Genomic DNA, 24,137 nt, shown 5'->3' on the forward strand with positions numbered 1-24,137 from the left:
GCTTTTATCGCGCCGACAGGTGGCGGATAGGGGTTCCGCTTATTCTTTTACTAATTCTATGCGTGTGCGTGCGTGTGTCTGTGTGTGCATGCGTGCGTGAACGCGTGCGTGTATGTGCATGTGTGTGTGCGTGTGTGTGCGTGTGCGTGCGTGAATGCACGTGTGTGCGTGTGTGCGTAAATGAGTGCGTGTGTGTATTTATAGGGGTGCCTATGTGTGTTTGAGTGTGTGTGTGTGTGTGTAGGCGTGTGTGCTGTGTGTACGTGGGTGTGCGTTTCTGTGTATGTGCATGCGTGTGGGCGTGCGTACGCACGTAAAGATGTGTGTGTGTGTGTGTGTGTGCGTGTTTGTGTGTGTTCGTGCGAAGCCTTCACTGCTAGGCCGGGCCTGATCATACGACGTTCGGGAGACGGAATAAGGGATAGATATCTTAGAGCATGATGAGAGGAGGCAACGACACTCCTATAGTCTATCTGTGCTTGGTCTGATGGCTTTAATTGCATACAATATGTTCATCGCCGCCAATAATGCCTAGCAGATTTGCAATTTTAAAAATAAGGTTGTTAGTATCAACTTTTAACACACAAGTCTACGAGCGACTTTGTGGCATGACGAGTAGCTGTAAACAGGCGTTGTCGATTCTTTGTGGCAGGGACACTGTCCACCTGACTAAAATGACCTTGGTCCTCCTCCAGCTTGTATATTCTGTGGCCGCGAGCGCCGCCACTCAAATGATTTTTATTCTCTGCGTCGCAAGGTGTGGTCACAATTTATTTCGAATTGGGAATGCAACTTTCCATATAGCTCATACTTGTTGTAGCACCAAAATCCAGAAGTTCTGCCACTTGCGCCTACGCAATGCAATAGTAGGTGACTATATTTAATGCCAAAATCATGTAATAGGTTGCCTTACGTGCTACGCCGGGCCACGAAATGCGCTCCCAAAATTGGTCATTGTTCGTTTTTTAAAGCGAAGCTTTCAGCCTCTCACCGATGTCCTCTAGAGTCCACCCAAAACGCACTGTGTGCAAAGCCTACTTTCCCTGACAAGGAGGATGATCGTGGTTGAAGTGACGAAAAATTAAATCGCTTCCCATGGTCAGAATCGAACGTGGGTCCCTTGGCGTTATGAATACGACGTCTATCCGATTGCGCCATTCCGGCATGGTTCAAGCAGTTTGGATTAAGAGAGTGGTGCATGGACGTGCAAAATTTCAGAAAACGTACCCCTCCGTCTAACGACGACGTTGGTTTAACTATAGCGAAAGTCATGATGAGTAAAGCACCAGAAAACACAAACGCAATGTGAAAAACCGTCCCGATAAAAAACAGCGGCTCGCTTCTGGGTAAGTTCATTTGCTGTTGGACTTGATTTTGAAAAGCTTCGAGTTCCCTCAATGTGGTCGTTTCGACAGAGGTGTAGTTGACTTTTTCCATATTGCGTGAGCAGTAGATGGCGCATATCTGCAAAATTTCCCCGTCACTCTTCCGCGCCACCGCAAAATTTCCGCGTGACCGCGTCCTTCAGCGCGCCGAGATGGCTCTCCTCGGGAGTGTAGAAGGCGGCACTGCGAAAGCGACGTCACTCATCCCCGTCTCCTGTTGCCATTTCCCGCTCCTCCTCATTCGCTAGTCTCCAAATTAAGGGTAGAACACATGAGCGGAAAGGGACGCGCCCTGCACGCGCCCCCGCTCCGAGAACCGGATTGGCTGCCGGTTGACCCGCCGCACCGTCCGCTCCCGCGCGCGTCCAATAGTTCATACCACAAGCTAGGTGGGGCACTGTGGAGGCTACATTGTTGTCAACAGTGCGCCCACTGAGGGTGCATAACTCGCCGGGAAGGGGGTCCTGAAAGGACATTCCCCTCTCCCCTCTCGGCAAGTGGAACCGCAGGGTCCCGGCGTCTGTTGTCGCTTCCTTCGCGGTGATTTAGGCACCCTGAGGGGGCGGGCTGTTGACAACAATGTAGCCTCCACAGTGCTGCACCTAGCTTATGGAATGAACTATAGATATTTTGACGCGCCTCGTCGGAAATTGCATTGCTAAAACGGACATGTGTTTCCCCTTTACCCTTGCCTGGGGAACTGCGCGGATTCGCGGGAAGATAATTTGCGAAGTGACGGAGCCGCGCGCCCCAAACCGCCGATGAGAATCCGAACTAAGCGTTCCCAGTGTTCCCATAGAAAATCGTGTGACATGACCGGGAGTGGTAGAGAGGCAGCGTTGCTCGAGGGGAGTCCAGCTATTCCGGCGGCTTACGAGCACGTGTTACCGCATCTTGTCGCATTTGTAAGCATAGGTACGACAGACTCCGCCATTTGCAACAGAAGATGCAAAAGAACCTGGATTTTAGGACCCGGATTTTCCGAAAACAAAATGATCCTACACTCGCTGGAGGGTACGTTGATTTGTCAGCGAATATTTATATTCCATTTCACATGTCTCCATTCCTGACCTGAGTCCTCAGGTTTTAATTTCTCAGCACTAATAGCTCAAAGACAGCTGCGTCAGTGCGTCTTTTGAAGCTTCTTTGTTCCCATCGCTACAACCTGTGCAACCACGATGGTTAAGGAATGCTGCTCAGGAGCGAGAAAGGGGGAAATAAAATAAAATGGAGCTCCGGTGACCTCATCAAAGGTCCTAATGTTTGTCTTTGTAGCTGGCTATACGAATTAGACTATTCTGTTTTATAAATATAAAGTTGCAAATCCTTCAAAGTAGGTACATAAAAATGAACCTTAATATGTTGTTCTCCAATCTAGTTCTAGCGGTGCATAATAAGGAACGCTTCAAAACCAGCAGTAGGGGCCGCGTCGGGAACAACTCCTACAACAGTAATAATGGCCAGAGGGCAGACTCTAGTCTCCATCACTTGACCCTGAATAATTCTTCCCGGTGTCAAGCCGCGTGTAAATAAGCGGAATTTTATGAAACAGCAGCTTTGTGCGCCCCCCAGATTGACACAGGAAAACAAAACTTCATCCGCAGGGCGACCTCACGTTCGCAAATGAGAAACCCGAACATTATGCACTATCTACCATGGTCCCTTAGTACTTAACGTAAGGCGGGTTACAAGCCTTTCAGAAGATCATGGACGACGAAGTGTGGGGGCCAACCAGACGACAAAAGAATGGCGGGGGTTTGCGCTCATAGCGATGACGAGAAAACAATGTAAACGTTTGGGTAGCCTTTGCAGCCACTTCCCAATGCCAAATCGGTATATATACTTACGTTGCACATTGATATCAGGATCCTTCGGAAATCTCCGGATGTCTCGCTCCTAATGTCATTTTCCAGGTCCCTCCCGAACACTGTCAGGAAAAGGGCAGTACAGGATAAAACATTTTCCGAACGTTTAACTTGTATTTACGCAAAGTGAACATTTCAGGAAACTTTCCGTGTCGCAGTTTTGAATTTCCCGCTTTAAATTAGTGAATAATTGGGTTACAAAGTGATTGCAGTAAAATTATGTTTGCCGTCACACCTACGGATGCTCCCGAGCACTGCTCAGGTAACCGCCTAAAAAAAAAAAAAAAAAAAAAGGAGAAGTTGAAGTCTTCCACTATGCACCCTTAGATAAGGATTTGTTGTGCCCCCATCCACAGTCCCGCAAGACGAAGTCGGACGGCCAATGACTTGGACCGTCCTAAACCTAACTCAAAAATATACTAAGCTCGTCAATAGTATTAAATGACAGCTTCACCCTTCCAATAATGGCTTGTGCCACATCGGAAATAGTGCGTTTTCGAAGTATAGTTGTCTCAACGTTAATCGACAAAATAGCTTTTTGGATGCTGCTAAGGGCCATTTTATTAAATTTCGGCGAAAGGGGCACGCGAAAGCTTTTTTGAGGTATTTTTAACAATCTCTGAAGCTACGCGCAACCTTTTTCACAGCAATGGGGTTTCTGCCTAATAGATTTGCAAATATTGACGACATGATGTTTCGCATGTACCGCGACACTAATGCAAGCTAATGAACTATGCTTACTCTAAGTCTCCAAAGAATGCCCTCCTTTTTGCACTGTGGGTAGCAGAATTCTGTACTCGGTGACAACTTAAGAACGGCACCAGAAGTTGCCGCTGTGCCTTATCACCGTAGCCGGATGTTTCTCCGCGCGGCGCAAGTAGGGCGTTACTGGGAATATTTTGAACATGGTGTGAGCCGTTCCCGTGATTTTTTGGACTTATTATGCTTATAAACGACTCCAGTAACGACAAACAAACTGCGTGAGACAAGGCAGACGATATCACGCATTCATAGCAAACCCCTTTCAAAACACGCGCGCACTGACATCACGGGTCCGGCGCTTTGGCGGAGTGATACACTACATGAAGTGGTGCCGTTCTTAAGTTGTAACCGAGTATAGTAAAGACTTTTTCACTAAGTGATGCTTTACGGTTTATGCATCTACCATCTTAATGGTTATTTTGCAAGTGCGTTTAACTTTTGTGTCCGTGACATCATGCAAACTAGGTTAGGCACACGTTTTTGGAGCAAATTATGCGAGGGAAGGGTGATTTTGTTTTCGATAATTCATCTCCATAAAACAATTACACAGACGTTATGTTCTTCAGTTGTCTTGATGCGTGTCCAAAGCGGGATGACAAAGATGGGTAAATGTTTCCTCACAAAAAGGTATATTTAAAGCAACCCCAACAAAAACTACACGGGAGAAAAAGTAGAAACTGATCATTTTGAAACAGATAAAATAACCTCTTTATACTGCGGCCGAGGGAGCCCTCAATAAACATTGTTCTGCAGTTTAACTGTAACTAAATATTGAGTGGTTACCAATAAGCTTCACCTGTGTCTCCTTTAACGAAAACGTGGTCAATAAAAACGTAATTCAAGGTACTTGCTCATTGAACAAGAAATCACCTAGACCTAATCTATATCTCCTTCATAAAGTGTGTCGCGCTTTTTAGCGGCACTGACTGTAAAGAATATTTTCAAAGGAATAATATAAAGCCCCTCGATATAGGAATGACTTTATGAAGGTGCGGAGTACAAGGACTCATTCAGAGCGGCCATAAAGCGATAAATGTCTTCACCGAATCATGACAGCGTAGTCGTGTCGTCCGGACAATTTTTGCGTCAGCAGAGCGACGTAGTTGTGGCTAACTCAATACCCCAATTCGTCCTAGATTTATTATGAATGTCTGATTTTGTTACGTTGGGAAATATTCTTAAACACAATAAAGTGTTGTAATTCCTGTGGATAGAACAAACTGTTGAAGTAGAAACAGATTTGTTGTTTTTCATGCACTGGCGGTCAATTACAGAACTCGAGACAAGGTAAACATGATACCGTTTACACATTACTCCGGTAGGGGACACCGACCGTTGCAGCAGTTTTGTCAGAATGTTCTGCAGTTGTCTGGTCATAAATCATGTGTTATAAACAATAAGGCAGTCAAATAAGGGCAAATTATTCTCAAATGAATGTCGCATGTTCATGCACACACAAGGAAATCGAGTGTGCAACAGAACATTGGCCCCGCCCTCGTGGGTACTTCCCACACTACGTGGTTGGAAGCTGAGCAGACAGCCCTGAGGTTGTTACGGAGAGACGTTGACTTCGTGATGTCGCATAAGAACTGTTGCGTCGTTAACTGTGCACATTCTCACGCTAATTGCTCGTGGGAGCGAATTTTGTTTCGTTTTTTACACGGCCTTACCTTCAGGGCCAGCGATCGCAATAGATACGGTGTGTGCGCCGCGTGAACTAAATAGTTGTGGACGTTTTCGTCCGAGCATGTCCGTGTGCCGTTGACAGTTATTCTAAATTTTTTTACATAGTGCCGGTGAAACCAAACGGCAGCCGTCGAAGTGGGCAAGGGTATGCTGTGCCCACTTAGTCTGCGGTAAACCATAGACAAATCCAAGATGGCCGTCATATGCGCTATATGATTTTCCGGCCGGCCTACCGCGAAAGGCCTACGATATCTGGAGACAGAGACTCCTGCTATGAAAGAACAGAGTGTTTCATCTATCAGTTCTTATCCGCTACATAATTTTGTGTCTAGGACTCTTGGAAGCCATTCCCACCTTAAAGAATGGGCATGTATTTGCATGGTTGGCGGCTGGTAGAGTCAATGTTACCTTCTTTTGTGTCTCTACTGCGGGGACTTTTTTTCGAGTCGTCACGGTTTTTTGTCACACGCTGCGAGCCACAGTATGTATTGATAAGCTGTATGAACTGTCATTTAGTAGCGACGGCGACAACGCAAGCCAAACAAACCACCGGTGCCAATGCTTTCAGTAAAAGAAAAATGAACGTCCCGGTAGAGCACTCGCCAGCTGTTTCGCGTTTGGTGACCGTGATTCGTTTCGTTTTTGTGCAGTGTGCTGAATGAAGAGCAAGCGCAGCCCTTCTGCACACAAACAACAAACCAACGCTGTTATTATTTTTGTTTTTATTATTTTAATATATCGATTCAATGTCGAAATAGCATTAAAGAAAAGTGTACATAGCATTAAAAAAAACAACAGAAAGGCGGGGCAGGGGGAGATACAGCGCTCAGGAAATTTTGAAGGGTGTTCTGACACCGAAACACCTCCCTCCTGGCTACGCCCCTGGTTATAATGCACTTGTTGTACGTAATTATCACACGAGTAAGGCGTTTTAGCAGAATGTCTGCATGGTGCAAAAAAAAAAAAACACCCAAAGGGCATGCTGTGAAGTGAACGCTCAGTTGGCATGTACGTGCTTTAGAGCTATTTTTATTCCGCAAACTTCAAATATTGCGACCGGTAAGTGTGCGATGCGGATCGAATACCAAACATTATTCGCGACGTTCTCAAGTTTCGAATAATCGCAAACCCTTACTTTTTTCCCTTCTGGGTGGATGGCTGGCCGGCGCTTTACGTACACGTTTCTACCTATTGTCTATCCTAACGTAGAAGATTGAGGAAGTTGATAAAGCATTACACAAAAATGAGTACCGCGAAAGGTAAGAACGACGGCTGTTAAAAGGGGCCGTTTCAGCATTTTATCATTTAAAGCGGAAGTTCCTGGCTTGCACCTGTAATACCCTAGTTACACGGCGGAAATACCCGCAGTTACGTTTAACCGTGGTTACTAAACTTTAACCGTGGTTATCGCAAACTGCGGTTTTGGCTGTTACACGCGAAATCCCAAGTGTTGCGACAGCAGTCACGTGATTGTGAGTGTAACGAAATTAAATTATCAAATTTTTAACCTCACGATAAAAAAAAGAAGAAGCAGTGTAGACAAAAGGAAATATCGTTAAAACAGTTGTTTTAGATTGAAACGCAACGCACTTGCGCACGGCAAGTTTTAGGAGAGGCTCGAAACCGGCTTGGGTTTCTGAAGTCGGCTCTGTGTTGGAAACTTTATCGGGGTAAATATTTGACCACCGCTGTCTTTACAACTGCGAATTACAATACATAGCACAATTTTTCTCCACACTAACATCCACTTTCTCGCATGGGGAATTTATTTACTGCGATCAGATTGATTTCCAACAGCGGCGACAAGCTGTTGCTGCTGTGGTCTGGGCCGGTTCGAGCCGCTTCGTGGGACGTCGCGCCAGCGTGTTTGCGGGCACGGCCAGCGTGCACGCGGTTCGTTTCCGTAGGCTTTTTGAAAACGCTTCATGATTTCCTGCTTTATTCATTTCTGGCAGACAACGCACGGAATTTGCAAATTTAGCACAGGTATTGTCGTAGTTGATCGGGTGGATCTGGAAACGAGCCGCAGCTTTCGCCTCTGTCGTGGTCACCCGCAGTCGTGCTGACTGCGAGAGGACGCAAGGAACGCAATCTCCTCTTGGGGCCAGCTTTGGGGCGCCCACTATTTCGGCTCTGTGAGGGCCGTCGTCTCCTCCGCACCGTCAGGTGATTTTTTTTCGCCTCTTCTGATGCGCCGCCACTTGCGTGCGAGCTGATTGGCGCGATTTTGAGCACTGCGGCTGTTGCGGCGACGGCGGTTAGCGCGGCAGAAGTGAGCATGCCAAGCTCGGTTTGCGTTAACCATGGTTATCAGCATAACCGAAGTTTAGTGTGGTGTGTGACGCAGCAAACTGCATAGTGCACGATTCCCACCTTGCGCGTAGCACCCTTTGATGTCTTGTATGTCCTTGTTGCTGCGCGTACACAGGATCTCAACGAGACAGTCCTCGTCGGTGCCGAGGCCCTTCATAGCGGCACGTAGCTCGCGGGCAAGGAACTCTTCCATGGGGTAGAGGAGGCCCAGCATGATGCTTTCGAAGCGACCCCGAAGCTCTGACTTGATGTCTGCTACGAGATCCTGCACCAGTAATCGTTTTCGTATATGTTCACCACAATGATTTCATGGTCATTTTCGGCCCTATCATCGTCTGCTTTACAGCAAAGGTTGCTCGCCATCGTCTGTGTCTGCCCGAGAGCTGTGATGATGCAGTAAGCGTCTTTGCTCCCCTTTCCGCCATTGCCATTTCCCTTCCCGCCATTTCCTTTCCCGCCATTTCCGTCATTTCCCGCCACTGCCTGTATTTTTCTGCACCCAAACGAATTCGGCGCTTACCCCAACCTTCTCTTTGTAGCCAGCTCTTCCAGTCAAACGAACGAAGTTTCGAGTACCTCGCAACTTGATCAGCCGTCATTAGGCTGGCCGTACAACGACTAGAAGGATTCGAGATCACCCGTTGTTATGCAAAGGTGGCGGGTGCCCGGAAGACCCAACTAAAAATAGTAGCGAAAAAATTTGGCGAATTTGCATCTTTTGGTCACCGCTCAGTCAAGAGCTTCGCGGGAAGGCTGACCCCACTACAGAGAACCTGAACTGTATAAGACGGCTTTCACTTTTCACAGAAAACTGTCACGCGTAATTTTATGTAATTACCTTAATTTGACTGGTGGTCGCAGTTTGTGCTTGAATTGGTGGTGAAAGCTAGAAAATCGCCGAGTTCAATTCTAAGTCATAAGGCTGTTATGACTTCACAGAAGCTATTGTAGCGTGTGGTAAATAGAACGAGTAGAGGTATGAGCGAAATACATTGAGAACTTAAGGGAGACCATAATAATCCCCATCGCTCGTTAATATCCCCCGATGGTCCTCGTGGCTAAAAAGCACGAGTGGACCTAACGTTGGTACCCTAAGCACCCCATCGCCTGAAAATCATTATGGTGTTCAAAAACGTATCTTCTTTAATAATTATGATTCGACTTCATATATTGAAGGGTAAGCTTTAAGAATGGCGTTAATGTAAGAGACCAGCACCATCTCAAAAAAAAAAAAAAAAAAAAAAAAAAACGTTCGTATACCCTCTCCAAGAGCCCCACACTCCGTGTGGAAAGTTGGAGGTGGCAGCCTCACTTACACGACCAAACATCTGCTTGTACGTGCGTACGATAGTCAGCCTCTGGTCACCGGAACGTGCACAGAGAACGTCGATGATGGCCTTCTCGTCCGTCCCTAGAATGCACGGAAAAAGCCGCGTTGCCATAAAAGCTACCACAAGGAGCTCAGAGAGTAAAAAAAGAAGGGTTGCTATAACAAAAATGTCATTGGGTACTAAAATCTGCTGTCGTGCATTGAATGTATAAGGCTTGTCCTGGCACACAACATCGGACTTGAGTTCCCGAGGGGCTTTTATTTTATTTACAATTGCCACGATGATACCGAGACAATCGCCTTCTTGTGGCATGTACACTCAGGATCAATTTGAAGGTGATCACGGGAGCATCGATCAGTGGACATTTCGACCTACAAAGCAGCCATTTTATGAACTTTGGAGATAAAGGTAGCAGCGCCTTCTTCTGCAGGTTGCCTCTTGCATGATACAACCCTGATACAACAAGTAACATAGCGAGGCTGCTTGATTCTTTGCCACCCAAGCGATCACCTTCAAATTGATCCCGACTGGACCCGCTTTTGTAAATGTTATTATGAATTTATTATGTAAATGGATTATGTAAATGTTATTATTGTAAATGTTACACATGAATTTTTTTGACGAAACTATTGCTGTTTTTTTTCGCCACCTTAATAAGAATGTTAAAAAATATATTCGTGCCATGGCGACCGGTGGAGAGGACAATATTTCCAAGGAACGCGGTCAAGAGAAAAACCTCTGTGAGAATAAAACTCCACTAAGGAGCGTTTATTATTGATTGGTTGTGGTAGCTACCGCGCAGAAGCTACACCAGGGCCATGAGGCGCGCCGTAATGAAAGGCTCCGGGTTACTTCAGACTACCTGGTGATCTATAACATGCGCCGAAGTCTCGGCACACGGGCGTTCTCGCTTTTCGGCTCGATAAGAAAAGTATCCAGCCACTGCGGCCGAGATCCAACCCGTGTCGTTGGGCTCAACAGCACAACACCTTAGCCACTGAGCCATTGCGGCGGGTCACTGAAGAGGGCACTTTTTGTAAAGGGAGATGTTAAAATACATTGTTGCACACCAAACTTGCACAATTTGCAGACTATGAGGGCAAACAAATGTGCCGGGAGTTGGCTTGCAATAAGTAGTGGCAGGTAAAAGATGTATTCGCGTAGCCTGTAGAAGCAACCCAGACTGATGCCAAGATATCAGCGATTTGAAGATTTTAGCGCGTGCACCTTCTTCGGTATACAATGTATTTCTACGTGAACATAAACTCTGGAGTGTGCCCAGTATCTCTAAGACCCTTTTGCGCAGATAATTCATGAAAATAACCCCCACAGAGCTTCACAAGTGGCTGCGGCATGCGCTTGCAACTGGTTATTTGTCCCCTAAGCAAGCGTAGGTGCGAGCCTGCACTATACTTTATGGCAGACTTACCCCATCCTTTCATGGCCGTCCTTAGAGCTTGGGAGTCTGCCTGGGCGTTGAAGCTTGGGTGCGGCCTCAGGGTTCCACGCTGCAGATAGGCATTAAAGAAAAAAAAAAAAACACGAAATAGTTGTTGTGAACTACTGCTTTCCTGCGGTAAAAGGTGGAACGGCCGTTTCTCTGAAGGCCGAATAAACGTGTACTTGACGAGAAGACATGAGGCTGTGCTTCTACAGGGCTTCGCGAGAGGACAATAGAAATTGGACAGCTTGGTTTTGCGGTCGCATTTATAATTATATAACGGTAATGCGACGCGGCGCGCAGAAGTAGAATGTACATAAACATGGCAATGGCAACTTAAAAACCTTATATACACGTGCGCTCGTGTGTGTACGCGCCTGAGTGTGCACATGTACGTGCAGGTAGACGGTATTAGCTGAAGAAACCGGAGCATTCAAATGAATATGTCCATATGATTTTGTATGCCGTTCATTTATGCGGTATTGTACTAATTAGCATGCGTTTGGTGGTGAAGCCTCTTTTAGTACCCGCACCCTTTATTTAATTTTCTTTTTTCTTTGTCTCCAAAATAACGGGGAAAATCAGATCATGAAGGCTGTCCGTTTACGCGTGCTTCCATTCATTCATTCGTTCCCTCTGGGACCAGCTCACACCTTTTCGAGGGCTTGCGGTATTCTTGCCATTCGGGCAACGACACTTGTCACCTCAGTTCCCCCTTGTTTTCAGGTGCGTTTTCGCAGTTTTGTTTGGCCCCATGCGAACTTCTCGGTTAGGTTTATTTGCCTGCACACTGAACTTCTTGACTTTTTTTGACTGAAAAGGGTGTAAAAATCTTGTTCCATGGCGCACACCTTTAAAAGGTGTTTTGGCTAAATAACGGTGTAAGGATGGGAAAGGGATGTTATTGTGAACACCCTAAAAAAGTCGGCGGGGTTGCGCGTGAGGGAAGCGCAGCTACGCGTGACGATGTGGGCCCGATGACCCGCAGCATGACATACAGACACGTTCAACCCGCACAAGTCGCACTTGGGCAACAAATGAATTGATCAAGAAAACCAACGGGATGCACGGGCAGAGCGAGTACATATTTATAAGTACATCTGCTCGTTTTGGTTTTATAGGCAGCAGAGGAAAGTCCTCCGATAAAGTCAGTGGGCTTGTCGCAAAAAATCAGATATTTTAGCGCTAATTTTGGGATTATGCATATCAATGTGAGCATATACAAATCAGCATGCGGACTTGCTAAAACGTTTTAATCGTGAGGGAGTCATCATGTTCAAGAAGTCATACAATTTTATTAAATATCAAGCGCCTATTCCACACCATTTCAACCACCGCCGAGAAGGGTGCTGATCCTTTCAACACCTTTTTTCCCACGTGGGTGTAAAGCTACAAATTAGGGTATTGGAAACTAAGAAAAAAGGTGTGAAAGACCACCAACTAAGAGAAAAAAAGGTGCAAAAGACCTCCAACTTTGGAGGTATTTGTACCAGTTCACACAGACGGACTGAACATTTGTGCAATCGGAGAGATGTTTTGTACCTCACGGTGTTTAAAGCAATATGATTTTGCATAATTTATACAGGGCGGACCTGAGATAGGTTCCGTGACGTTAGCAAGAAAGATAGCAAGGAACAGAACTGCGCCGCCTGTAAAGGGTGCACCACCGAGGCATAGGGTGTTATAACAGTGAAGCCGGGTTTCGAGCATGTTCGAGTGTGAGCGCGAGTTGCGCATGCGTACGCGCACCTCTTAGTATACTATTTTAAGTGTACTAGTCCTTTTGGGGTACTAAAACGCAAAACAAAAATTGCCGTAGCTTGCGCTAGTGTTGCAAGGCGGTAGTAACAGCGGAGCTGGGGGTCAACGTAGCTTGTTTCCCCCTTGAATCTTCATCAGTGTGGGGACACACTGGAACAGGCTTGTAAAATCCGGCTAAACTTGGCCTCACCCCTCAGCGCGCTTAGCATCTATAGTAAGAACATCGCAGAACCTAACTTAGCGAAGCCTAGTAAAACCTATCAAACTTAGCAACACAGAAAGAAGCTAGGTCAATCTCCAGCTCCAGTATTTTTTTTGCAACTGAAGACCTACTTACAACCTTTTCAACACCATACAGAAAACCAGGTGTGTTGCAGTCGGCTAACACGCTATTCGCCATACAAAAGTAGAACTACAAGTTTGGGTGTTGGAACGTCAGAAAAAGGGCGTAATGATTTTCCAACATCCTTATTACATTTATGCTACACCTTTATAGGCAACAAGGGTCTAAAACAGTTTAGTGTGTATGTATGTATAGTCTTTTTAATTTTACAATTTCAAATTGATATTTCACGTGCCAAAGCTTAATTTGGGCCATGAAGTAAAATTTGGAAACGAGCGATCATTGCAGATGAAATTTGTTTTTTGCTTTTAAACATTTTGTACGAGGAGAAAGGAGGGTAGGAGGGACGTATCAACCGCTGGGCACCTTTTCCACGCCCTTTCAACACCCTACTAAGGGTGTTAAAGTTGGTCAACACCCTTTTTTCACACAAAAGAGGTGTAAAACTACAAAAAAGGGGGTTGAGATTCCAGAAAAAAAGCATGTTATGGCTTCCCAACACCCTTTTCCCAATTATGGTACACTCTCTTTGGCTGGAATATCAGAATATATGCACAGTCTCTACGGGCTCGTCACTATTCAATGGACTTGTAGTGAATGATTTTTTTCCTGCGTCTAATCATCATAATCATCATCAGCGTATTCAGGTGCACTGCAGGGCGGCCTCTCCAACCGACCTTCAAGCGCTCCTGTCCTGCGCTGCTCGAGTCCATAGTTAACCCGCTCATTTCTCTATTTCATCCCTTCATCGGGTTAATAGCCTTCCCCTTCTTCTAGACCCATCTTTTGGTATCCACTCTGTTATCCTAAATGTCCACCGGTTTTCGCGTCGTCCCACTACATAGTCAGCCGAAGTCCATTTCTTTTTCTTTACTTTTTTCTTTTCTTTTTCTTTTTTATATCTTCTACTCTAGTTTGTTGTCTGATCCAGGTAGCTCGTCTTTTGTCCTTGAGTGTTATTCCTAACATTATTCGTTCCATGGCCCGTTGAGCCGACCTAAGTTTCCTTTCAAATTGTTTAGTAAGGTGCCAAGTATCACCTCCGTGAGCCGTCACCGGCAGTCCCCACTGGTTACAGATTTTTTTTAATTGACAGAGTTAGCTTACTTTTGATTATTTTGGAATGCTTGCCGAGTACTCCCCAACCCATACCTATTCTGCGCCGGATTTCTCTCTCGTGGTTGGGGTCAGCCCTAGCCATCTGTACGAGGCAGCTATATTCTTTTACTTTTTCTAGCGTTTCGTTTCCTAAGCTGAAGAGGACGTTCTTGGCATGCCTATTCCTCTATACTTTAGATTTATTATTGTTTATTTTTAGCCCTGTAGAATCTCTTTGAATGTGTCGCAGCCGCATCGTCATCGACCGCCATAGGCCTGGTGTGGCCAGCCATTGTCTTGAAGGGACAGAGGTCAATCTCCTGTGCTCTGGCAACATCGTCATGTCTAAGGGCGCACGAGCGCACGCATTGCTTCTTCTTCTTCCCTTCCCCCCTGACGTTCCATTAAAAGACAGACCTTGATGGTCACTTCTCTCCCCCCTTGATGCTCGAATCTCGTCCTTGGGGGTCGACGGATCCCACAACTCGGTGCCGAAACGACCCGGGACTCGTGTCTGCCAGGCCGACACCGACAAGCAGGACCGATAGCCTTTCTTCGACGGCTTCTGCTTGACTGACCGGCGGACCTACCTCCAAGGACCAAGGATGATTTCAATCGAGTGCAAGCTGCGGCGACGAACTGCCCTTCGCGACAAGCTTTCCGCCGTCTTGACGGAGATAGAAGATGGCCTCCGAAGTGGCACCCTGACTACAACGATGGACGCAGCGATATCCTTGGAGAGGATCGAGGCCATGCATCGACCTATCCAGAAGCTGGACGACGACATTTTTCTGGAAGCGATGGAGGAAATGGTCACAGAAGAGACCTCCAGCGCGACTTCGTTCAGTGACCAGGTGGTGACGATCATGGCGGAGCATCGCTACAGATCTCGAGACCAGAAAGCTGGTGAGTCTCTAGTTTTGCCTTCTGCACAGAGACCGCCTCATAGTGAGCCCGCAACCACCAAAACGAAGCTACCAACCATAGAACTGACGAAGTTTGATGGAGACCATCACAATTGGACCAGATTGCGGAGTCAATTTGAGCATGCCATACAAAAGAATTGGGAACTGCGAGCGACTGAAAAGTTTCATTATTTGACCAGCCTGCTTACCGGATCGGCCGCTTGCGCAGTAACTGGGCTCCCCGTTACAGAACAGTGCTATAACGACGCAATAGAAATACTCCTGAAGCGGTTCGGCGATCAGACTCCGATTGTTCAAGACCACCTGCGGGCACTGATTGACATCAGAGCAGTTTCGTCTTCGAGTGACGTCGCAGAACTTCGAAAGCTTCAACGAGGGTTCAAGTCTCAGAAGACGCGCGATACGAACACGCTCTTCCTCGGAAGCAGGACATCGACCTATCCGACAACTTCGATGCAGAAGAGCGAAGATGTGACCAGTTGGTTGAGACCCCGGATAAGGGGCAGTGTTGGTCAAGAAGCGAGAACCTGACTGACGCCCTAAAAAAGGAATAGGAGACCCGTCGCTGCTACAGTCCCCATCGTGGTGGGAAGAACCTGCGTGGATGTCTTCGCATCGGGAGCTGCAGGAACTAACGAGTCATCTCGGGCTGCCACAGAAAACAGCGGAGGAGGCTAGGGCACAGTACTTCACCCTTCAGTTATTGACTTCGATTTCGGTGAACTTTACCCGATTGAACCAGGCTGCCCGCTCAACATCTATACTCTTCAGAAGCATGCTGGCTCCACGTCCTTGGCGGCCGGGAAGATCTAGAATCTCTTTGAAGGGGTCGCAGCCGCATCGTCCTCGACCGCCATAGGCCTGGTGTGGACAGCCATTGTCTTGAAGGGACAGAGGTCAATCTCCCTGTGCTCTGGCATCATCGTCATGTGTAAGGGCGCACGAGCGCGCGCATTGCTTCTTCGTCTTCCTTTCCCCCCTGACGTTCCATTAAAAGACAGACCTTGATGGTCACTTCTCTCCCCTTTTACGCTCGAGTATCGTCCTTGGGGGTCGACGGATCCCACAAGCCCCACAGCCGTGCTTTCTGATTGTAGTTCCTCAAACACTGTTTGCATTTGTTCTGCAGCCTCACTCACCAAAACTATGTCGTCCGCAAGCCTCAAATGGCTCAATTATTCCCCGTTTATCATTAATTTTATGTTTTTCCAGTCAAGCTTTTTCACACCCTCTCCAGACATGCTTGGAATAGTTTTGGCGAGATATTGGCTGCTTGGTCCGGTGACACTAATGAACAGTTTCTTGCCTCAGCTCGGCAATACTGTCTATAGCGGGGAAGACGTCCGAAGTCCCGTTTCTACCATTCCATTAGCACGCCTGGAGGTCGATAGGAGAGACAACGTGCCGAACCCGCATGCCATTACATCAATCATTGTCATCCCCCGTCTTCATAAATTTTCGCCAGCAACAGCAGGGGAACAGGAGAAGCTGAAGGTCCGTCTGCCCGTCATAGCCTGGTTCACCCGACTCGCTCCAGTGTCTGTGCTACGCTGCTTCACTACAAACAAGTACCACTGCAATATATACACAGTTACACAAGCGAGACATATTTACTATAAAATGGTAACAGAAATGTTACTGGCTGCAACAAAACAGCCTTTCCCATTAATCTCCGATTATCCCGTTCCTGTGCTAACTGCGACCAATTTATCCCCGCAAACTTCTTGATCTCATCTGCCCATCTAACTTTCTGCCGCCCCCTGCCACGCTTGCCTTCTCTAGGGATCCACTCCGTTACCCTTATATGACCAACGGCTACCTTGCCTTCGCATTACGTGTCCTGCCCCGTCCATTTCTTCTTCCTAATTTCTACTAATACGTCCTTAACACGCGTTTGTTCCCTGACCCGCTCCGCTTTTTTGCCCCTTAATGGTATACCTATCATCTTCCTTTCCATTGCCCGCTGAGTCGTTCTCAATTTAAGTTGAACCCTCTTAGTGAGCCTCCAAGTTTTTTCCCCATAGGCGAGTACCGGGATGATGCAGCTGCCATATACTTTCTTCTTCAGGGACAATGGTAGGCTGTCATTCATTATCTGAGAATGCCTTCCGAATGCACTCCACTCATTCTTATCCTTCTGATTATCTCTGCCTCATATATCCGTAAATATATTCCACTAGAAACTGGGGATTTTTTTGCTACTGACCTGAAAGTTCAAGGCAGCACGAGCACACAGTAAGTTTTACGCCAATGTCCCGAAACATGCATACATAAACCGTATGTATAGTTATGTGACAAAAAAGTAGCTATGTGTTGGACTAGCCGTCATTTTACGGACGGCGTACTCACTGGTGCACTAGAGCGTCCCATAGAACTTGCTGAACCACTCTGCGCTGCGCCGTAACCAGCGCCCTGTCCTCCGTAGCTCCCGGCTTGCCCGTACGCTCCGGGTCCGGATCCTCCCTGCTGTGCACCGCCGTAGGGCGCTCCACCGTAGCCACCACCCGCAGGAGCCTGACCGTAGCCTCCGGGTTGGTGTCCCGCGCCGGCGCCGTACCCGGGAGCCCCGTAGCCTCCCTGCGGCGGGAACCCGCCCATTGCCCCGCCTGGTGGCGCCCCGTAGCCCTGGCCTGGGCCTCCACCTTGAGGAGGAGCATACGGTGCGCCACCCGGAGCACCGTATCCTAAAGAAAGAGAGCCAGTAACCCTATTGTAGCGCAAGCTACGGTGGCCGAGGTTGAGCAGTTTCGCGTGGACCTTGAAGGGCCGTGCTGCGCAAGCGCGAGGAGCATTGGATTGTATTGAATTGGATTAAATTGGATTGGATTTGAAATTCAGTCCAACTGGAGTACGGGTTTCGGAGAATTGGGTCTGCGCATTCGCCGATCTGCGCATTCCAGAGGAGTGACGTCATAGCCGCGGCAGACGCACTGGCGCAAGGCGCGTGCCAAGCTGTGCACCTCCGTTGCGCAGTAGCGAAGTCTGACGCTGCGCCGGAGCCGCTTGATAGCCCTTTCGCGTGGCTCCTGGAGAGCCGTGCTACGCATGCGCGAGGAGCAGTGACTGGACTGGATTGGACTGGATTGGACTGGATTGGATTGGATTGGACTGACTGGACTGAACTCATGGAGGAAGAAAAAGTTAGGAGACGGCATGACGTCACGCAGCTAGCCTTCGCAAGCCCAGCTCCGTTGACGCTGCTCCTTCCGCCGTTTCTCTTTCTCAAGCCGCCGCAGTCGGCCCAGCACGTGACCTCCATGGTCGGGTGGGCCGGCGGCGGCGGCGGTCTCCGACTCCGGCGCATATCTCGTGTTTGGTTGGCGGTAGCTTTTCCCCGTCCTTCTTGCATTTGTCTGCTCGGTGATCTCATGCCTGCGTGCGGGCAGGAGTGTCGCGTACGTGCGAAAGACAAAAGCAGTGGGAAAAAAACCATCATATAGCAGGCTTCGCGACAACGGGCCGCAGAGTAGTTTCGAGCAGACAAAATTGAAGAGCCGCGCGCTCTCACACGGCGGCGGCGCGGTGGGGTCACGTGGTGCAGTGACGCCTGGCCCGACTTCTATTTTACTTTTGATGTATAGGCTTCACGTTTCTCCGGTGGCGCCGTCTCCTAACTTTTTTCTTCCTCCATGACTGGACTGGACTGGACTTGATTGGATTGGATTGGATTAAAAATCGTTTTAGGAGCAGTAAGCATGATAATAAACTAATCCTAGACAAGCAAGCCGCCTAAGAATAACCAGCTGAATCATAGGTCACGCTACGTATATCCTGGTATAGCCGAGCTGAGCAAACGCTAATTTTTGGGAAACTTCGTGATCGAAGCACCTATTTAACGACAGGTGCAAATATACCGAATACCGTCCTGGTAAAGTTTGGCTCGAGAGACAGTTGCAACGCGACGCCACCGTTGTGGCGTTCCTAGGAGTGTTCAACAAATGGGAGCTTCGCCGGTTTTCAGTTAGGTTAATTGCAGGGCCCAATTGCGGATAATTTTTCCGCGTCTAAGTAACCGCTAGTTTGTAAAGCATAATGTTTAGTGAAATGCAGAACTGTTACACGAACGCGGATATATAAAACGTGAGGCAGCTAGGGTAGACGCGCTAATGAGACGCTTCTCAACCCTCTTATAATTGATATGTGACATCAACCCGCTCGCCTCTAGGAATATCGTGGACATATAGAGGAAGTTTACGTTAAGACACTTGTGCCCGCAGCGCAAGAAAAAAAAAACATCGACGGATAAACAATTTTGGGCCATTCATTATCATAAATGTGGGGGGTTTAGGCAAGCAATGCGATTCTTAGTGGGACACCTGTTTATTTCCAAAAAACAATTCTCTCCCCTGCCTACTTTCTCTGCGCAGCAACATTTACTATAGCGAAAACGTTCTTGGATTCTGACTCGCTCACAGTCATCCTAATCGGCCGTTTCCTGAACCGACGCCATCATGCTACAGCAGAATCCACGTGAACAGCTGCCAGAACCGCCAATCCCTCTTACACAACGGCACTTGAAGCCGCTGAAGTCGAGACATATCGCCTGTAAGCAGTGGCTGCCTCGAAGACACAAATCAACGAAACGCACAGAAGCACGCATTACCTTTGCTTTTCCTTCTATGTTCTATGTTCTAAGCACACGTGAACGTCTATGGAGAACTGATTCTAGATGTGGAATAGCTTAAAGGAGCCATGAAGACAAAATACAAGTTGGGTTTATAAGAAAGACTGAAAGACTGCTTAGTCCCGATAGCAATGATACCAATATCATCACAATCTTCGAACAAATAACGGATATATTAAAGAAAACGTGTGAAGCAGTCGCGACCCCCTAGCCAATTTCCCGCAACTTTTCTATGACGTCAGTGAACCTTGTTTGTGCGATTGGCGGCCGCCTAACTGACCTGTCGCGACGACACATGACTGGACGTCTGTAATGGGGCCTCTAGTTCCATTTGACCGCATTACTTGAAGGCTAACGTGCAGTTAACGCACTGAAGATTATGTTTTATTGTTGGCCCGTATGACGTCATTCTTGCTCATAACACGTCACTGTGGCGCAAAATTTGAAAGTTTTTAAATACTTCTTGCTTTTTTTTTTCGTTAAAAAGACATCTTTTGTGGCTCTAATGGGGCTGAGTGAGATGCTAAATCATAGTTCTTTCAAATTAAACACGGTTGTATTTTCTCTTCATGGCTCCTTTAAAGAGCACTGTTGGGCTAGATGCTGCTTAGATATAATGGTTTCAACTTCGCGAGAAACTACACTGCATGAAAGCGAAGGAGAGATAAGAACACAGCACAGAATAACAATTGAGTTATTCTGCGCTGTGCACTGTGACGTGTACTGAGAGAAATGTGTACTGCATTATGTTCACGCAATGTTGTTTAGCCTTTTAGCCAAATCAACAAGACACACAAAAAAACAAAAAGAAAGAAAAGATTGAAAGGGAACAGAATATGGGTACGCAAATTTTAAATGCCCACTTGTTTCTTATCGAACAATCCAGCCTTAAGTTGTTCGCTCTTCATGGGCGTCTGATATTAGGTAGGTCATGCGAATATCCGATCTTCGGGAGCCATTTCAGCACCGACAGCGCAATGACGCATTTTTTTCTGTTTTATTTTTGTACCCAAAATTTCTCACTTTCTCTTGTCTTGGCTCCTGTGCAGTAGTACAGTTTCTAAAAATATTTGTATGCAACCACACTGGCGCTAAGAAATACCAAAGTGATGTCAAATAAATTGAATATAGTGGTGCTTCCTGGGTCTGTCATTAGGGCACCTGCCCGGTGGCCCATATAAATACTGGATGATGAGAAAGACAGCGGAGGAACAGAAACATCGGTGGCTCCCATTTTAGGCGACAAAACAAACGAATTACGAGGAAAGGTGCAGTACTTAAACGGCTTCGCAACAGCGTGCATTTGTTGACGCTAGTCGGCAGCGGTCCGTGACTTGTAACTTCTCGCGTCTTGTCTAATCCCACTGAATGAGAGGCGTCAGTTATACCCCACGCATTTCTCTTTGACAACCGTCATTTTGCCCAACATTTAATGTGAACCAGGAGTACGCATATAAAAGTATTTAGCGGCCCGCGAGCAGTTTGTCCCCGCTCGAGCTTTAAGTACATCAATTTTGCTTGTTTTTTTTTTATTAGTGCAGCTCTTTATTATAAATTCCCCGAAATTTATGAACTCCAAAATATCGGATGTCAAGCAAGGTCCTACAGGAAGAATCTAGTGGCCTCACCTGGTCCTTGCGGACCCCCTGCTCCCATAGGGGGGTAGCCCTGCTGACCGCCGAATGGTGGCATACCCTGGTTTCCAGGTGGATAACCTCCTCCCGGAGGAAAGCCCGTACCAGGGAGGTTACCCCCTGGCGGGTAGCCTCCGCCTGGAGGGAAGCCTCCGCCAGCCGGGAAGTTGCCCCCCGGAGGATAGCCACCTCCGGGAGGGAAGTTGCCACCTTGAGGGTAGCCACCGCCCGGAGGTGCGTTGCCCCCTTGTGGGTAGCCCCCGCCCGGAGGGTAGCCTCCGCCTTGAGGGTAGCCTCCTCCCGGCTGCTGGCTCATTGCTCTGAAGGTTGGCTCCAAGTACCGATGTGGGCAGGCGGTGGCTGTGCCTCGGCGCTACACAACCTGAGGCAACGGGCGCGAGCCATTAGCACAGTACCGTCATTCTGAGACATGAGGGCACACAGCGGTTAAGTGAAGGGGGTGAACTTCGGTGAATTGGGTGAACTTCGTTTTTTTGGACTAGGAGTTCGATTTAGAAGACTCAGAAACGTTTTCTCTGACTCGATTAACAGCGAAACAGAATTGTGTGCGCGCGCGCTCAGACACAAAGATATTCACACACACACGCACTCTTAAACGCAAGAACGGGCCACCTTTACGTGGGCGCGTAACATAACCGAGAGCTATCAGCAAACCTAGAATCATACGTCCTTTCCGCGCACGAGTGGTTACCATGCACGCCAGTGGCAAAAACGCTTTGCGGCTGTGCCTGCGTGCCTGGGTTCGGTCCCAGCAGTGACGGCCGTTGATGGAGGAGAAAATGTGAACACGGAAAGATGCGCGCGTGGTTTAGATTACCTGGTATCTCTCCACTGCAGTGCACCTCACGGCCCAGGTGTAGCTACGGTGTTCGGAGCCTCAAATAAACGAGCTACGACTGAAACAGGGTCAGCTAATATCAAGCCAGTAGGTCACCTTCGAACGGCACGCTTTCTTTGCCGGCCAGTGGATAATCGTGGTCAATTTAAGAAGCTTGCTCCTACGTTTGGCTCACCACAGTAGAAATCTGTCAATAAGAAAATCATGTGCTATTTGCCGTCTTCTATAATCTTACCAAATGGCACTCTTATCGCGTCTTTTAAAAAAATTCTTAACGCTGTCGCACAAAATGACCAACTTTAAAGTAGTAGGATAGCGAGAATAATTTGGCACCCGTTCAAAACAAGAGCATCTATTAAAAGCGGTGACTACTGGAAAGCGCAGAATTTCAAGCTCAGGTGACTTTTTTTTTTTACCCAGTAGTCACCTCCTCTTCTATCAGGAACAAGCAGTTTACGTTCCTAGGGAATCCTAAATGTCTGTGAGTGGCTGTGCACTCCGTCGCTTCATCAGAGCCGTACGAAATTCGCCAAAGACCACGAGCACAGCGCCGTGACCGGCGACAGTTAGCGCGAGGCCCGAAGGAATATACAGCCGGTACGCCCGTCACTACGCAGCTACGCAATGACTGACAGGTGCGTGATGCCACCTGCAGTGAGTGCAGCTGCGTCCCTAGAGAGGTATTCATTTATTTAGCGTACTTTTAGGGCCCGGAGGGTTTACAGAAAGGCGTCTACATTGTTTACAGGAACGAGAAAATAATTTCAGCATCAATTCGGGATTTCAGGTACAGAAATCTTTGAGGACGGCCGAATCAGGTATATCTACGGTAGAAGCACGAAGACGGTCCCAGTGATTGCTCGTTTTACGACAGAAGAAGCGTTATCCATGTTAGTACGGCTTGTTGGTATGTCAAATGTACGTGTGGGGTCAGATACAAATGATATGCACAAGGCAGCAGTGAAAATTCATTTAAAGTGGAATGGAGGAACTAAAGCGCTCAAAGGAAGCAGAGGCAACAACCGATACCACATAACATTCTCCCCCGTCGCCCACCCGCGACTCGCCTTCGCTAAGAACCAGGAACAAATGAAATTGGCATGTGTTTGCCTCATTAATATACCCTCGAGAAATTGGAGCCATTGGGGACGCATGCATTGATACTGGATGACCAGACAGCGTTTGCGATACCAAATATTTCCGGTGCTTGTTCAACAGGCCGACGGGTCGGCTGGGACGAAGGTCATGTCGGGCAGTGACTGCAGGGATTACAGATAATGCAGCCTAGACACGGATGTAAATGTGGCTTTCATGAATAAACAACAAAGGTTTTCTGAGCACAGAAAAAGAGGAGAGGAGAATTCGCGGCTGAAATTCTGAAACAAATCCAGGATGAACACAAACACACGGGCAGAAGCAAGAAATTCAGTGCCCGTCCACTCGGTAAAGAATGAGGAGCGAAGCTGCGGTTAAGTTGTTTTTAAATAGTTCTGGTAAAACAAAATTTACAGCTTTTTCCTGCAACCGTACTCCCTCTGCAGATGCCCATGCATTGCGAGCAGACAGTAACTCTATAACGTTGAAACCTTCACTGCGAATTAAATATTTATGACGAGTAAATGACCCCGGGTGTAAAGGTAGACTCGACTAAGTGGCTAACTGTCATGTAATTTATTTCTGAATACTTTTGAAAATACCAGAGCTCGAGCCGTTTTCCCTAAACATTATCCCTCTATAGACGGCCACGCTTGCCTGTGAAACGCCAAATATGGGAAAGCCAGCTTCGAAAGACCAAGTTCACACGAATACTCTTAAGGTTGGCTACACTTCAAAACAGTCAATTACATATAAATGCCTAGTACTTTTCTACTTTTATTCTTTTTTCGTACTGGGAACCGGTTTCTGCGGGGTGGAGGCATCTGCTCCAGGGAAGAGTCTATCAAGCTGCCAGGACAGACTGTCGTCAGGGCAAGTCCCAGAACAGTTCTGTTAAAAGCAGCTAGCCCGGTCCTGGTAGTCACCACCACTCAGCGAATAAGTCAACGACGGTGCAAACGGTTTTGCGACGCTGCAGCACTAACATTGCCTGAAGACACCCAATTAAGGGCG

The 24,137-nt window shown here is 47.5% G+C and overlaps 1 protein-coding gene across 1 annotated transcript in view; it reads right to left on the reverse strand.

Annotated features, from left to right (window-relative positions):
- Positions 1 to 21,485, reverse strand: part of LOC144148017 (annexin-B12-like) — a 47,925-nt gene extending 26,440 nt beyond the window's left edge. The window contains exons 1-6 of the mRNA XM_077679617.1: positions 21,164 to 21,485; positions 17,291 to 17,553; positions 10,772 to 10,850; positions 9,328 to 9,422; positions 8,072 to 8,276; positions 3,233 to 3,312 (exon numbers count right to left, since the gene is read on the reverse strand). Of these exons, the coding sequence (XP_077535743.1) occupies positions 3,233 to 3,312; positions 8,072 to 8,276; positions 9,328 to 9,422; positions 10,772 to 10,850; positions 17,291 to 17,553; positions 21,164 to 21,485 (1,044 nt within the window). The remainder of the gene's footprint in view (positions 1 to 3,232; positions 3,313 to 8,071; positions 8,277 to 9,327; positions 9,423 to 10,771; positions 10,851 to 17,290; positions 17,554 to 21,163) is intronic.
- Positions 21,486 to 24,137: the final 2,652 nt, after the last annotated feature.

The sequence above is a fragment of the Haemaphysalis longicornis genome, unplaced genomic scaffold (genome assembly GCF_048455015.1).
Source record: "Haemaphysalis longicornis isolate Haplotype H1 unplaced genomic scaffold, Haemaphysalis longicornis Haplotype H1 scaffold_71, whole genome shotgun sequence".
Taxonomy (NCBI): domain Eukaryota; kingdom Metazoa; phylum Arthropoda; class Arachnida; order Ixodida; family Ixodidae; genus Haemaphysalis; species Haemaphysalis longicornis.